Source organism: Mytilus edulis, chromosome 3 (genome assembly GCF_963676685.1).
Source record: "Mytilus edulis chromosome 3, xbMytEdul2.2, whole genome shotgun sequence".
NCBI lineage: Eukaryota > Metazoa > Mollusca > Bivalvia > Mytilida > Mytilidae > Mytilus > Mytilus edulis.
The window spans coordinates 86,753,503-86,771,343 of record NC_092346.1 but is presented as its reverse complement, the minus strand read 5'-3'; the positions used below and the strand labels follow the sequence as shown (position 1 = coordinate 86,771,343).

Genomic DNA, 17,841 nt, shown 5'->3' with positions numbered 1-17,841 from the left:
ACGATGGACGCCATGTGATTAGAAAAGGTCACTTGGCCCTTCGGGACAGGTGAGCTAAAAAGGGCAGGCAACTCACTTTATTTTATATCACATCAATTGAACTGACAGAACATAAAAATGTAACTAAGACAGCCTTTGGTATTGAACAAATAAAATTCAAAAATAAGATGTGGTATGATTACCAATGAGAAGACAATCTACCAAAGACCACATATCTCAGATAATAGTTAGATAATAGTAAGAATAGTTTAACATAATGCCCTTAACAATGAACTGAACCAAGACCCCAGTACAAACTATAAAAGGCCCCCGACATGACAAATGTAATAATTTAAACAACAACAAAAACAACGAAAAATAAAACAGTTTTATACCGTTGTTCAAAAGTTCGAAATCATCAAAGTATATTTATAATTATATAGTAGTTTATGTATTACTGAGAAATCACTGAAAATTACCCATAATTTCTCACCAAGAGCAAATCCATAATTCATTTGGCTTTCAAGCATGATACACATGTTTGCATTGACATATTTATTGTTATAGATTTGAGATAAAATATAAGTACTAATATGGTTCTTGATTCAGTTTATTTCACCGTTTTGCATTCCGATTAAGATAGTCCATTCATCCAAACAAAGATGTAAATAGTAAACACAATGGCAATGTGATAATTTTCTATTTTAATATATTAATGGTTTATCTAAACAAACAATTAACACTATTGACTTTCTTGTTGTTTAATTGTTCATTAGATAATGAATACATAGTGCATTCATGATGATACTTTGATGACATAGTTAGATATTTCAAGTACTAAAAACCAGAAATAGTATAACTTGAGTTTGTATGTACTTAAAATGTACTGCATTTAAATCTAAAAAGTCAAAAGTTGTTTTTATTTGGTTGTATACTATATGTTTTTTTTTTTTTTATTGCAAATGAGACAAACATGCTAAAAATCTCCGATGATGAGATAAATTTAGAGATGAAGTAAATTGTTTGATTGTCATTCCAGCTATGTCTCTCCAACCAAAGATTAGTTATCTGCATCGCTTTACTTCATATACAAAGATACAAAAGATAAGACGACATTCAAACTCATAGATCGAATGAATATAAACTTACAACGTTATGGCTAAAGACAAAGACAAACAGACAAACAATATTACACATGACACAACATATAAAACTAAAGAATAAGCATCACGCACCCCACCATATACCAATGGCGATCTCAGGTGTTACGGATGCTGCTTCACATGTGCCATCCGTCTTGTTGCTTTTGTGTAGTAAGGTACCTTTCGATATTTAGAAGCTTTCGTCTGTCTGTATTAACTAGGATAAAACAATACTATTTAGTCGTCTGATCTTTTTTTACCGAATGTGCCCTATTTTTGATTGTGATACTATGACTAAGTGCGGATGTTCATGGCGGCTGTTGCATGCATAGCAGGAGACACTATGTTGGTGTGTCTTATTTCTTTCATTTTTGAGTTTAATGAATAAACTCATCATAGATACCAGGACTACATTTTGTATATACGCAAGACGCGCGTTTCGTCTACAAAAGACTCATCAGTTAAAAAGGCCAAATAAATACCAAGTTGAAGAGCATTGAGGACCAAAATTCCTAAAAGTTTTGCCAAATCCAGCTAAGGTAATATACCCCAGCATGTGTTTGTTGGCTTTGGTGAATTGTTTTGGTGAATTTTCCTCGGAGTTCAGTATTTTTGTGATTTTACTTTTTAATTGATTGAACAGATTTTAACATTGATAAATTATTGTATGCAAAGCCATCAGTTACCATAGTTCATGAAAATTTGGCGGTATTTCATTACGCCATATGAATATGATCTTATACTAAACGATATGAAATCTTCAGAAGACGTGTAAGCAATGGTTCACTTACATTACATGCACCATTCATTGAAATTTTTACTGCAATTTGTTATTGACATATAGCAACATTGTAATATGCTCGTAAATGACATCAACGACACGACTATGTCGTGTGAAGCACAGTTGAATATAGTCTTACCTTTCCGTCTACTATCCCTGTTTAGCCGAGTTTGTTAAGTTTAAACTGTTGATTGTCCTATGAATATTTTATAGGGTGTCATATGACGTCTTGACTGTCCCTTTGGTATCTTTCGTCCCTCTTTTGTATCACAGCTGGAAAATGTTTTTCATTTTGAAAATATACTGATCAGCTAGAGGTGCTACATGTATATACAATTTTCGTGTAGAAAACTCAACGGTTTTAATTTTTAGTTGGATGTTTTGCAATTACATTCACAATAAAATTTTCAAATATTCATGAACTAATAAATAACAATGTTTTGTTGATGTGATTAAGTTATGTATTTCCAAAAAAACGTTAATGTCTAATTGTTCGTTTCTATGTTTGTTGCATTGCCGTTTGTTTTGTGTTACACTTCAGTGTTCTGTTGTTTTCCTCTTATGGTTGATGACGTTTACCTTGATTTTTGTATGAAATCCGAATTTATTTTTCACCAGGAATTCCGTAGTAAAGCAAAGGTTCAAATCGAGGTATAACAAAACGAACTCAAATGTAAAACGATGAAAAAGTACAAAAAATAATTTTTCATTGTAGATGATTTTCCAAGTATGTACGAAGAGAATTGTAATTGTCCTGTTCCTTGCACATTTAATGCATATCAAAACGACATATCATATGCTTCAACTTCAAGGTTTGCTGCAAATAAATTCCTTGCGGGGAATGTTACACAAGAACTGGGAGAAAAGTTGATGAATGCAAATGAGGTTACTTCCCGAATGGACGGGGATAAACTTGAGGAATTCAAAGATCTTTACACAAACTTTCATACAAAATTATCTGTTGTTGAAGATGAATTGTTTGGTAATTTAATGAACTTACTAGGAGAGGTAAAGATACGATTTTCAGAGGATTTCGACTTTTTAAGATCAGTTTGTTCTTGGAAAAAATGGTTGTTTGGGTATCAAGAATACATTGTGCAGAAGAATTTCATCCGTGCACGAGACGCATACGAAGAGCGTCATTTTCATATAATTTCCCTTGCGTATACTGAGTTTATATTAATGATTGAAAATAAAATAAGGTCATTAAATTCAACCGTCTTTGCTGACGAGGCTGTCCGCGATTTTCTTTATCATCAAACTATTAATATTTTATTGAATAGACAGGAAATAGTTCGAAGATCACTCATAAATTTTACAGAATTAATAACAGCTTATCGTGAGGGCGTAGGAATATTCAACTATACATATGACTCTGCACCAAAGTCGCATAACGATTACGCAGTTCCGGTGCATTTGATGAATGATTCTTTAACGCATAATAATTATGCCGTCAAATACACTGACAAGTTTGAAAGTTATTTGAATAGAACTTATGACATTTTAACATATTTAAAGGAATTAGCTGATAAGGCGTATGCAAACCGAAGTGTGACTGACGATGAAATGTTTTACGGGATAGAAGAATTTAGATGGTTAATGAGAAATTGGAGATACGCAAAAGCAGTTACTTATTACGAAGTAGTAGAACGACCATATCGTATATTACAAGACAGACATTCAGAGTTTGAACAGAAGTGTTTTTCTGCAGAAGCGGTAATGGAATCGATAGAAGAAACAATACATTCCCTAACAAACACAATTAGATCGGTTAATAACACTCTTTTTGCACCACTTCATCTGATTAGTTCTAATACTGATCGTTATTTTTCTAATTTCGTCGGTACAAAATATGATATTGGAACTCAGTTTTTATCGAGTCGAGTGAAAAATGGTAAACTTGATCTTACAAATTTATTGCAATTGATCTTAACGGATGATTCTGACATATCGTCGGAATTAGACCGAGTATTTTCGTATCATTTAGAAATATATGAAACAATAGTAAATGACCAAGACTCCTTTATTTATTACAATTTTTCCAACCATTCCGACTATTTACAAACATTTGAAGATATAAAAGAAATGATTACTAGTAATTATACAGGACTCAAAGCTTTGTTAACATTGTATGAAACAGTTGGTGAAGACGGGACAGCGTTCTTACAATCCGTAAAAAACTTGGAAGAATACTTTTCAGCTTACATGGGAATGATGAATATTAATAATGAATTTATTAAGTAAGTAGCATTAATAAAATTAACGGTACCAATTTTCTTGCACCAGATGCGCATTTCGACAATACATGTCTCTTCAGTGATGCTCGTAGCCAAAATATTTGAAATCCAAAGCTTATATAAAAGATGAAGAGCTATAATCCAAAAGGTCCAAAAAGTATAGCCAAATCCGTGAAAGGAATCAGAGCCAATTAAAATTTCAATATGATTTATGTAAATCGTTATATATAGGATGTTTCATTATTGATGTTGATTTATAAAGTTTCTGTGCACACAGTTCATATTTCTGGAGATACTGTTTGAAATTCATACATTCAAAGTAGTATAATATAAACGCAACTGTATTATACTGCTTTTTAATAGTTATAAATTGACATGGTGAAACAAATCCGGGTAAAAAACTAAATGCGGGAGAAACACATAAATAAAGGCAAAGGTAGTATAGGTGGCACGGTAGTATTTCCTGGCCCATAAGGGATAATGATAGCCTTTTTAGAATTTTCACCACTTTCTAACACTGCAAAAAAATCTACATTCACAGTTAACTGAAGTACTTTCATTTTACTATTCAGAAATGAATATGAATATGTATCATGACCGTTTACTTTTTTTGCTATTTTTATAAACCTAAGGTCACTAGTACTTTTAGGTCTTTTATGGTGCAAAGAATACAAAATTTAAAAAAATTCTCAAAAATTCATTTTCATCTGTATGTAAAATTATTTCATATTTTTCTACACCTGATTCATCCCTCAGTTTGGGAAAGTATATTCAGTTGATACTGTATTTTTTGTCCAATCACACTGTTTAGATACATTTACCTAAGTAGGGTACACAAAAGAGCAACCTAAATTCTGGAATGCAAATACTACCGTGCCACCTATACCGCTGGTCGTAAGTCATAAATCGATTGAGAGAAAACAAATCCGGGTTACAAACTAAAACTGAGGGAAACACATCAACTATAAGAGGAAAGCAACGAAACAGAAACACTGAAGTGAAATGAAATAAAAATCTAAAACGAAATTGCAACACACACAGAAACGAACTATAAGATAAAAAAAGGCAACAGTAGTATACCGCTGTTCAAAATTCATAAATCGATTGAGAAAAAAACCCCAATAAATCCGGGTTACAAACTAAAAAAAAAATGGTGGTTTGAACCTGGTTTCGTGGCATTCCAAACCTCCCGCTTTTATGGCAATAGTAAATATAACTTTTTAATAACAGCATTACATGATAGGACTACAATACACATAAATGGGAGAACATATAGGACAGAGAAACACACGAATAATAGCTTACAAAGGGAGTCAGGTTTTAAATTTAATACGCCGGACGTGCGTTTCGTACATCAATAAACTATAAGAGGAAGAAAAGGAACAATAGAAACACTTAATGGCAACAAAAACTAAAGCCAAAATACACATAAGCGGACTATTTGATAACAACTGCCATATTCCCGACTTAATGCAGGACATTTTAAGAAATTAAAAAAAAAAATGTCGGGTTGAACCTGGTTATATGGCAGCCAAACCTCCCGCTTATATGGTAATGTTAGTGTTCCGCTAAAATGAAGCATTACGTGACAGGAAAATTAAAATGACAATAATACCGAACTCCGAGGAAAATTCAAAACAAAAAATCACTAATTAAATGGCAAAATGAAAAGCTCAAACACATCAAACGACTTGATAACACATTTCATATTTATATCTATAGTTATATAATACTTTAAATGTAATAGCTGTTGTTGCTTATATATTTTACTGTCAAATGGTATGACTGTTGTAGAGGAAAAGAAAGTATTTCGGAATATACTGAAATCAAATAGTTTCCTGTCAGTTTCCTCGTCTTACGATAATATAAAAAAGAAGATGTGGTATGATTGCCAATGAGACAACTGTCCACAAGAGACCAACATGACACAGATATTAACAACTTTAGGTCACCGTTTTATAATGTTATATTGAAATAACTAGGATACTTCCGTTATTGTAAAAGAATGTAACAATGTTTTCTTATATGTCACGGAAATTTCTAATATAAGTACCGAAAGCGGTAAATTACAAGATTTGTACTTGATCGAGTAACACAACGGGCATATATCACTAAGTCTTTCAACCTTTGTACAGAATGTGAGCTGTCGTATTTCCCTTGAAGGAAACACTGAACATTTCTGACAGTTAAAGTGAAAAGAGATTACAATACAGAATTTACGCCTTTGATATGACCTATAATGAAACATGACATATTTGATGAAGACTGTAAAAGATTACATTGTAAGTTTTTTGAGGAACTTATGCACAATAAATTATGATAAATTTGAATAAATCGTGAAAAAATGGTCACTGTCACTTCACGCCAGATTTTCAGATTTTCTGGTTAAGGAAATTTTAGTTTCATTATGGAACCCTTTATATTTTCTTTTCTTAATATCTTTTAGGGAAAATTTTCTGCAACTAGATATTTTCTATAAACAAATGAGCTATGAGGAAATCACTCAACAGGAAGCTTATGATCCTTTTGCTCTTATATGTGAGTATTATAGATTCATTAACCAAGTTGATTTGTTATTAGTCAAGCAAAATTGATCATGGTGTGAAACAATTGTATGTAACCCACAAAAATTAAATTGAATGGCAAAATAAAGGCACAGAAATAAGGTCGATGCTTATATGTGCAGAACCTAATAATATACAAAAAAAAAAACCGAAATCCATCACAGATTAAAGCACAAGATGTATTATAGGTTGAGCTTTTAGTTTGAAACATGTGAGGACTTCTGTTGATTTTCATACGCTCAAAAGAACAATTGCAATGAGCTATATAAACTTATGTTAAATTACTGCGTCTAATTTGAATTCGGACGAATTTTATTAACATTGAGTAATTTATCCAGGAGAGCACATTTACAGCGTTTGGATACTCAAGTTCACAAAGCAGCAAATGAACATCACATATGACCAGGACAAAATCATGTTCACAAAAAAACCCAGACTATGTAATGGGCATGTTTTAATGACTGTCAAAACATTCATTTCAAACATGACTTTTTTGGAAAGTATATATCGAAACCAGTTCTGCAAGTTGACGTCAGTTCTGACAGCTCCGAATAATTCAGATTTATGCTAAAGTAACTTTTGGTCTGATTTGCTACATACTAAATATAAAAAGAAGATGTGTTATGATTGCCAATGAGACAACTGTCCACAATAGACCAAAATGACACAGACATTAACAACTATAAGTCACAGTACGGCCTTCAACAATGAGCAAAGCCCATACCGCATAGTCAGCCATAAAAGGCCTCGATATGACAATGTAAAACAATTCAAACGAGAAAACTAACGGCCTTATTTATATAAAAAAAAGTTTACTTGTGAACATGGAAATTTTAACATATATATAAAAAACGATAAAGATATTACGTTCTATTTTTTTGGTACACCAAAATACTTAATTATATATGTATAATATATTACTGCATAGCAATATAATATTTCGCACAGAAAATAACCAAAAATTAGCGTGCAATAAATTATAATATTGCACTAGTGCAATAATCTTAAAAAATTCATGACGTCATCAACGAAAAATCTTAGTTTAAATCAATTTTTACTTTTAAATATTATATTGCTATACAATAAAAGGGTTATTGCATGCATATTAGGGAATATTGTTCCTCGTAGAACATATATTGCATTCGCAAGCTCGTTCAATATAAAATTCTACTCGGGACAATATTCCCCAATATTCATGCAATATATTATTATAAGAAATCTTCGTTGTATTTTGCAGATACTTTTTTTTATTTTTGAGTAATATTCACAACTTGTTTTCCAGGTGATATTGGAGGATCTATGGGACTTTTTCTAGGAGCCAGTTTACTGTCCTGGTGTGAAATATTGGATCTTTTTATCACAAATTTTATATTACCAAGAAACCGGCCGCAAAAGTAAAATTGATGACAAAAAAGTGTAAAGTGGAATGTTTGTATCAACATATTGTCCAAATTTGTACAGACAAACGACTATTTGCTACAATCATTTCAGTCATATTAATCATATCTCATACTGTAAAACAAATTATTACTTTGTATGTCATTTGTTATATCGAAATCAGTATTTGATTGGTTAAGACTAGCCCACGTGATATTGATCCAAACTCCATATTTTCATCTGAGTATCACATTCGCCTCTGTACATTGGGACTTCCTTGTGTGATGTTGCGAGCCGTTAATGTATATAGAGTGGGGTGCTCATTTTCGCCGGGGACACAATTTCGCCGTTAAAGGATTTTGAGGTGTAAAAACTTCAAAGGATGGCTGAAATGGAAGAAATGTACCCGTAAATTATATTTTTATAACAAATATTTTTTTTTTTTTAAACTGAGACAAAATTGCGGCTCCTACCGAGAATGACCGAAAAACCGACAACGATTTTTGGACAATTTCCTGAATAAAAAACACGATTTCAAAGAAGTATTTCTAAGTAAATATTTGATTGAATGCCCTGATTTTGAATTCTTTATACCTTTGAAATGTCTGCTATTCATCTATAATGCAATTGATTTGATAAAAATTGTTAAAAGCTGCGGTTATTTGGTTTTAAATAGATGTGTAAAAACGGCGAATATGTGTCCCCCATTGACAAAACATCCGGAAATTTCAAACACCCTTTAATCTAACTTTTCAGATGATTTTCTTAAAACAAACCGGTTTTCAAGCTTAAGTATATTTTTCAATTGAAGTTATCTTCATATAGAAATATCAGTATACTTCAAAAACATTTAGACCTGAACATAAACTGTAGAAAACATGGAAAGATGTGGCGAAAATGAGCACCCCACTCTAGCTTTCTGGATATCGATAAATGGCGAGCGTTTTAAATATTTTGAAAATTAACTGTCGAGACTGGATAAAAATAGTACTCCACGAGATGTTGTGGTGGAATCTGTTTCTCCAATGATTTCTTTACAATATATGCAAACGTATTCTTTCTTTTCAAGTGATCTACAAAACAGTTTTTTTTTCTTTTTATGGGACATCATCAGTCATGGTCGTCCTTTTTCATGCCGCCACAATAGGACATTCAAAGGAAAACAAGAAAATTCGACGTCGTAATTGAATTATGACCAATGAAAAACTGAGATCAACGAACCACAATGTGACTAAATAAAAATAGTCAACATGTCAGGAAAAGGATAAATCGTGTAAGAATTAGAAAAATATCAAATAAATGTGTTTGAACCAGTTTGTTCAGTACAAAAAAGTGGTAAATTTCGAAAATTTTAGTATTGTCGCCTTCGAAGTTAAAAAATTCTACTGGTTTCCCCGCAAACATTCCTCAATTAGGCAAAACATGAAAGCGTCATTGATTTATTCATGCGAAAGATTATAAATCGTCATTAGATAAAACATTTATATTATCACAATGGGGACAGGAGTAAAACAAAAAGTAAAATCACAAAAATACTCCGAGGAAACTTCAAAACGGAAGGTCGCTAATCAAATGTCAAAATCAAATAATAAAGCAAATCAAACAAATGGACACAAACTGTCATATTCCTGAATTGGTTAGACTTGCAAATTTTTCCCTTGTTTTAATATAACCTTACAAGGGTTAAATCTAAAAGTTGCAAAATCCTTACAGTAGTTGAATATTAGAGAGTTTGTATAATTAAGATACAGTTTCATAATTTAAGAATTTCCATAAAATTAAAAAAAAGTTATTCCTCGCTACATGTTATTATTGAAGGTATTTTGATACAATATTACCAATTTTATATATTTGATCACTACATGATCAAACGATATCACTAGTGTATGTGGAACTGCAAGACAATAAATAGAAAGGTAAAATATGCCAAATAAACATTCAAATTATAGGGATAGCACATATTAATTTTACGAAGATGTTGATAGGTTGAAAATTAAGGTACGATCCCGGTGAACTTAAATATTCTTTAAATAGAAATAATATAAAGTTTGATTTTAATTTTCTGATAACAAAATCAATTTTAAAACAAATAAAACCCTTGTTTGAAAATATAATCACAGTGTTGAATTAGTTACCTTTTAGAATTAATTTATTTACATATGCCCACTAATGGCTCTACAGTCTATATATACCTATATCTTAATTGGTATTGCATCAGTTCATATTTTTCTCTGACTGATAATGACACTAAATCCACTGGATGTGTACCGAAAAAAGTAAAATCACTAAAATACTCAACTTAGAGGAAACTCAAATCGTAAAATCCCTAATCACATGGCAAATGCAAATGACAAAATGTAAAGCAAAATTATATCCGGGTGAAATCTGATCCGGAGGAAAAAATGTCACAGTAGTTGTTGTTATTTTTTTATCCGGAGGAAAATATTTCCCTGGGATATTTTTTCCTTTGCCGTGAAATTCTATCTTGGTAGTTAACTTATTGAATAGTTATTAGAAAAAACTTATCCTTTAAGAATACTATGAAATATTAATAGTGTATTGGAATAAAGCGAAAGTGTTAAAAAAAAAATGTATTATAGTTGGAAATAATTTCACAAATTTTCCTTGAAAAATTTTCCTGAAATATTCAAGTCAATACCATCCTTTTAAAAAGAAAATTATCATGAAACATAGGGAAGAAAACCAGAAGTAATTTCAAAGATCGTAATAGTGAAAATAATATCATGATTTAATAAGGTAAGTGAAATACATGTAAAAGTGAGATGTTTGCAGATCTCAGTACAAATATAAAGTAAGGTAGAAATATAGTTACATTACTATTGTTAACAGTAATAGAAGAATTTGATTATGATGATATTTTTAACTATATAAATAGTTTTGTCTGGGGACAGAGATGCAGTTGTTGATTATATGGAAATCAGATAAATCATAGCATAACAATATATTGGAACAAAAGCATGTTTAACAGCTGGATAGTTTTTACCTGTAAAATGTTATCTGTCTTATTAAATCAAGTTGTAAGTCATCTTTTTATATAAATGAATATATAAAAAATAAAATTCAAGGAAAAATTTCACTATAAAATAGATTCAGAAATATATTAATATCTTTAAAATATAAATTGCTCATAATTACCTAACTTTGATAAATTATGCAAATTTGGTCTGCCTTTGTGTAATATTTTATAATTATAGTCAGGTATATATTGATTGTAAGTAACTTACATAGTAGGTAATAGGACTCTATTTCACACGGTTCTGTGAATTATAGTACGGCAAATATATACCGGTACATACTATTCGCATAACACAGATAGATTTTCACTCCTCTGGAAAAAATCAACCTGTGAAATACCATGCCTGGAAAATAATTACCGGGACAAATTATCCTCAGGATAAAATATCACAGAAGAAGAAATAAACCGTTACACGAATGGACAAGAACTGTCATATTCCTAACTTGGTACAGGTATTTTCAATTGATATTTAAATCTTAGATGCATGATTTTTGTATTAGTTGTTTTTAACTTTGAACAAACTATCAGTAACTGCGTGTACTCTTAGGTCTGTACTCATTGTCTTATGTTTTGGGAAGGTATAAGTACCCTGCCACGTCCACTTTGTTTTTATCAGATGTATTTCTGCTTTGTGTCCATCTGACGGGTTAAGCTCTTTTAAGCTGAATTTAATAGCCCTTTTGTTGTTGTGATACATCTGTTCTGTTTTACCGCTATAATGACAACACTACGTGACAGGAATACACTAAAACTATGCACTTAGAAATACACAAATACATACTATAATAGTACATAACAACACGTAAACTGCCGATTAACAACGGACATATGTTTGTACGTATTATGTACATGTATATAAATACAAGGATTTAGTAATTTCCGAAACTGACAGACCAAGACACTTTCGCAAATTAAGGATCTACTATGTTTATGTTTGAGACTAAGAGCATCAATAATGATCTTAAATAACTTCACATGATTGTGTTCTATGATTGCAAATATAAGTAAGATTAAAGGTTCTGATTTATGTTGCCCTCCCTGAAAGATACGCTTATAGTCGTATTTTACACAACTTTTTGGAATTTTGAGTCTTCAATGCTCTTCAACTTTTTACTTGTTTGGCTTAATAAATATTTTGATATGAGCGTCACTGATGAGTCTTATGTAGATGAAATTCACGTCTGGTTTTTAAATAATAAGCATGGTACCTTTGATAACTATTAACAGATGGAATGAGAAAAATGATAGATAACTGATGAACATGGAATGGTCGTTAGAAAAAAAAGAATAGAAAATATATCTGCTGCAACTCGTATGAAAAATAATTAGAAGAAGAATTCTAATGAGACAGATCAACACCAAAGATCAAATGGCGTTTAAGTTTAAAACTGAAGGTCACCGCATGGCTTTCGACAAAAAGAATACCACATAGTCGGCTATAAAAAGTCCCATAAATACAAATGTAATTCAAACAAGAAAAAAGAACGGCCTGATTCATGTATAAAACAACGTTAAAAACCAACACAAGAAATATATACCTAGCAAACGACAACTACTAAATTATATGCATCTGACTAGGTACAGGAATATACAATATATGTGCAAAGTTAAACATGTTAGCTGATGCTTACCACATAACCTTGGACATTGGTTTAAAAGTACAAAATAAGAGATCAAACTATAAAATCTAATGAGTTTAACTCAACAGATCGTTACAAAGCACAAAAATCCTAACAAAAACACAACGAAACCATAATGCAAAGCCTTCTGCAATAAAAATAGCAAAATTTCTATATATACATATACGTCATGTAAGTGTGGTGCTTGCGAGTGCAATATATGTTCTATGAGGGACAATATCCCCCAATATTCATGCAATAACCCTTTTATTGAATAGCAATATAATATTGAAAGTAAAATTTGGTTTAAACTAAGCTTTTGTCGTTGATGACGTCATGAATTTTGAAGATTTATTGCACTAGTGCAATATTAGAATTTATTGCACGCTAACTTTTAGTTACTTTTTGTTGGAAATATCAGTCCGGAATGCGGTTCGATAAAATTGCCCCCTTGTTTATTTCGCTCTCCTGTCAACTCATGTATTTTCGCTACCTCCAATGGTAGACGCTACAACAATGGGTGTCGTCAAGAAAGGTACGATTAAAGGAATCAGCTAGGAATTAGACGATCACCATTGGTATAGGGGAGTTGTTTAATAGTTGTTGCTTTGGGATAAATGCATGTTTTGGATTAATTCATAATCAGGAATAGCTGAAAAGGAAAGAAACGTGTTGCTACGTGAACCCGGAAAGGCCGGAACGAATTTAAAAAAATAAATCTAGAGACGATCGTTCTGAGTGTGCCACCTACAGATTCAAACGTGTACACAGACACAGTATTCCCTATCTATGTAATGTGTTTTCATAATTATGTGAAATAGGGCAAAAAAGGGTAGCAGTTTTTTGTGTCCTGTTGTTAAGCATTTCCAGGGGAGATAATGTTATTTATCACGGTGTGTTCGATAGGTTTGTTACATTGTAACATTATATAATACACACTCATAAAGTGGATTAGAATAGCCTCCCACACTCAATTAACTGAATTTCAATTATTCTATTTACCGTAGTGCTATTATATAAGACTTCGGAGGTTCATATCACTTATATTCAACGTTTTTATATCGTGTTTTTTTAACTTTGATGTTGAACGGTTCATAGTAAAAAAAAACCCGATAAAACCGTTGAATGTAAATGACATAAACCTCAGAAGTCTTATAAATTGTCCTTTAATATAAGACCGGAGGTTCATATCATTTACATTCAACATTTTTTATCGAATTTTTAACTACTATCAATGTTGAACGGTTCAACGGTTCAACATTGGTAGTTATAAAAAATCCGATAAAAATTAACGGTTCAGCCTTACATTATAGTACTATCGTTTGTTAGTTCTTTATCCGAACTAAATGTTTTTTGTGGTGTTCATTACAAAAAAAATGGGGGGGGGGGGGGGGGGGGTAAAAACACAAAAATACCTTAACAATTCTACAATATCTGATTACAGAATGAAAGAGATATTTTGTATTCTAAAACTAATTTTTCTCGCATGTTTGTTAGATATGTTGAAAATACAGACAAATGTTTAGTACGTATATCCATCCCCTCTTTTTCAATTCATTGGTTCAAGATACAGCTCTGAAGAATATGCAATAACCTAACATTGATAATTTAGCTAAGAATAAATTCAGTTCATTTTTCTTACAAGTGAAGACCAATGAAATCATTTGATATGATTTGAAAACAGGATCTTTGCGGTTTCGTAGAAATAAATGATAATTCAATATTTTCAATTTATATTTTTCTTTATTTCATAGTCTAGTATACTGAATAACATGTTTATATTTTGTGATGCATCTGATGTATAAATTCATTGGCAGATCCGGGAAAGAGCTCTTAGTTCCGATCCGTTTGTACGGAGAACATGTGGTTGCAACCCCCTCTTTAATTGCCTGTTCGATTTTTTTTTGCAGTGCTGAAAAGGGAGATAGACAGCAGTTTTATCAAGAAGTTATGTAAAAGTTCTTCTATACATCTGACAGTCTGGAATTATTCCGAAGTACACATGTCGACCAGAGGCATGGAACAGAGAGGAGAGGTTTTAAAGTACCAGATGCTAATCTGAGATTCCAATTTGAGCTAAAGAAAGCAATATATAAAGATATGTAGGAGAAATAATCTATATGAATAAAGTAATGCCACAAAAGGGACTTGTTTTTTTATATACAGAATTTGTCAAACGTATCTATAACAGAGGAGATGTGAATGCATCCTTCATAAACTAGTAATACTGATGGTAATAATTTATATAATTTCTGAGATGATATAGCAGTGCCATTGGTTTCCCCTTTCTCCTTCTTCAAAGAACTTTATCATCTGAACTCTTCTTTTTTTTAAATTGGATCCCTGTTCAAGAACAGTTAAAAGAGCATATGCTTCATTTTCGTTATCTTTTAGAATAATCATTTTTTTTTTAAAATAAAACAGGTTGTACAATCTACATAAAATATGCCAGTCAACCGTAAATGTTATCACCCAAACAAGGTCTTTAGTATATTCATTTTTCAACTTACAAAATATGTCAAAGGTTTGAGCATCCCAAACATTACCATGTGACTTGAGATTTTGATTTGTCAATATCAAGCAAACTCGATATTTTCCATATCATCATAATAGTTCCGTTTTATTATTAAAACAACAAAGAACGTCTAGTAAGTACAATTTTAACCCAAGCCACTGCACTTTTAAGCAGTCTTAGCAACGGCTTGGTTGATTGTAAGTGTTCGGTGCAGAGACTGAAGACTTGAGACAATGACAACGAGGTAAGTATGTATAAAAACAACGTTTTCAAGAATATAGGCGCATTCCCCTTAGCTCAGTCATCGCCACCACCCCCACCCCTAATGTAAAATTCTGGATCCGCCACTGAATATTGGTTTGAACAGTGCGATGGAAGTCTTCAAATGTATATTTAAAAAAAGATAATGAAAGTCTTTACACTTGTTATTTACATACGGGAACGAAAATTTAACTTCAAATTGTGAAAAAGAGTGAGGGGTAAGATTCATTAAAAAAAATCGTCTGATCCAAAATTAGTTCGAAAAAATATTGTTGTCAGGCAAAATTTAAAACCAAAAAAAATATTATAAATTCTGATCTTCTAAAACCTTATAGTGTTAAGTTTTGAAAGCAAAACATATTTCATTGATGGAGGCGGACAATAAATGATCGCGCTCAGACTAAAAAACCACACCACCTTTGAAGTTAAATGATTAACTTACTTCCTTGTTGATGGATTGTTTCCTGGCTTGCTTTGGTAGAGTATTGTTGCATGTTTCACACTCGAGTAATATATATACGCATGTGTAGTACATGAAATATGAAGACAACGGTGTACTACTATAGAACTTGACTTGTAATAGTGAGCATGTATGAGAAAAATAGAGTGAGCCACCGTATACGGTAAAAATTAATATAAGGGAACTTTTATATTCTTGAATCTGTTTCTGAGTTGTGAAGAACTAACATACAACTAACAGTGGGACGGTTATTCAAGTAAAGTACTATAATATAATACAATCGAGTCTTTATGTGATAAACTATAATAAAATTGAGTCTATGTAAAACTGTTAAATAAGTAAAGACTCTTAATGTCTTGCAAATTTTCGACTGTAGGTAAAATTGAGAATGGAAATGGGGAATGTGTCAAAGAGACAACAACCCGACCATAGAAAAAATTAAAGCAGAAGGTCACCAACAGGTCTTCAATGTAGCGAGAAATTTCCGCACCCGGAGGCGTCCTTCAGCTGGCCCCTAAACAAATATATACTAGTTGAGTGATAATGAACTCCATTCTAATTTCAAAATTGTACACAAGATACTAAAATTAAAATAATACAAGACTAACAAAGGCCAGAGGCACCTGACTTGGGACAGGCGCAAAAATGCGGCGGGTTTAAACATGTTTGTGAGATCTCAACCCTCCCCCTATACCTCTAGCCAGTGTAGAAAAGTAAACGCATAACAATACGCACATTGAAATTCAGTCCAAGAGATGTCCGAGTCAGATGTCAGAAGATGTAACCAAAGAAAATATACAAAATGACAATAATACATAAATAACAACAGACTACTAGCAGTTAACTGACATGCCAGCTCCAGACTTCAATTAAACTGACTGAAAGATTATGATTTCATCATATGAACATCAGGTTCAATCATTCCCGTTAGGGGTTTAGTATCATACCATCATAACATATATGAGAAGAACATAACCCGTGTCATGCCAACAACTGGTTTTTGAATAAATGTGTTTAGTTCCGATGCAAAGACCATATAAGTGAATCAATATTAACGCCAAAATATGCAATCTTTAATGACCTAACAACAGTATCGTAACTATATCCTGAGTAAGTCTATTCAAAGGTTTTGTTAGTTTTTGAGGTGAATACTGACACATTTGTGCTTTATAAAGAATATTTCCATAAAAAATTGGATGTGAAATACCTGAACGTATAAGAAGTCTGCATGTTGAGCTATAGTTACGAATGATGTCCTTATACCGATGATAAAATTTAGTAAATGTTTTGACTAGTTTGTGATATAAAAACCCTGGTGTAATGATTTTTCAGTAATACATAAATTTCTCTCATTAAAATCTAAAACATTGTTACATACACGAGCGAATCGTACAAGTTGAGATATATAAACACCGTAAGATGGTGACAAGGGAACGTCACCATCTAAAAATGGATAATTAACGATAGAAAATGAAAAATCATCTCTTTTATCATAAATTTTAGTATTCAGCTTTCCGTTAGTGATATAGATATCAAGATCAAGGAAAGGGCAGTGGTCATTGTTAGTTTTAGCTTTATTTAAAGTAAGTTCAGCAGGATAAATTTCTTTAATATACATACTGAAGTCGTCATTATTGAGAGCCAAAATATCATCAAAATATCTAAAAGTATTATTAAAATTGTTTATCAGATGTTGTTTCGATGGGTCTTTGCTTATTTTTGTCATAAATTGTAACTCATAGCAATACAAAAACAGGTCCGCAATAAGTGGTGCGCAGTTAGTCAACTATTAAGTAAAGACAAATATATAAATAGTAAATTCAAATCTTATGAATGATCGTATGAATAATATTGGCGAACAAAAAAAGT

General features: G+C 31.7%; 1 protein-coding gene across 1 annotated transcript in view; it reads left to right on the top strand.

Moving 5' to 3' along the window:
* LOC139517677 (degenerin-like protein del-10) overlaps positions 1 to 8,384 on the top strand; it is a 60,203-nt gene extending 51,819 nt beyond the window's left edge. Inside the window, exons 8-10 of the mRNA XM_071308964.1 lie at positions 2,618 to 4,142; positions 6,586 to 6,677; positions 7,986 to 8,384. Coding sequence (XP_071165065.1) covers positions 2,618 to 4,142; positions 6,586 to 6,677; positions 7,986 to 8,101 — 1,733 coding nt within the window. The 3' untranslated portion in view covers positions 8,102 to 8,384. The remainder of the gene's footprint in view (positions 1 to 2,617; positions 4,143 to 6,585; positions 6,678 to 7,985) is intronic.
* The last annotated feature ends 9,457 nt before the right edge of the window (positions 8,385 to 17,841 follow it).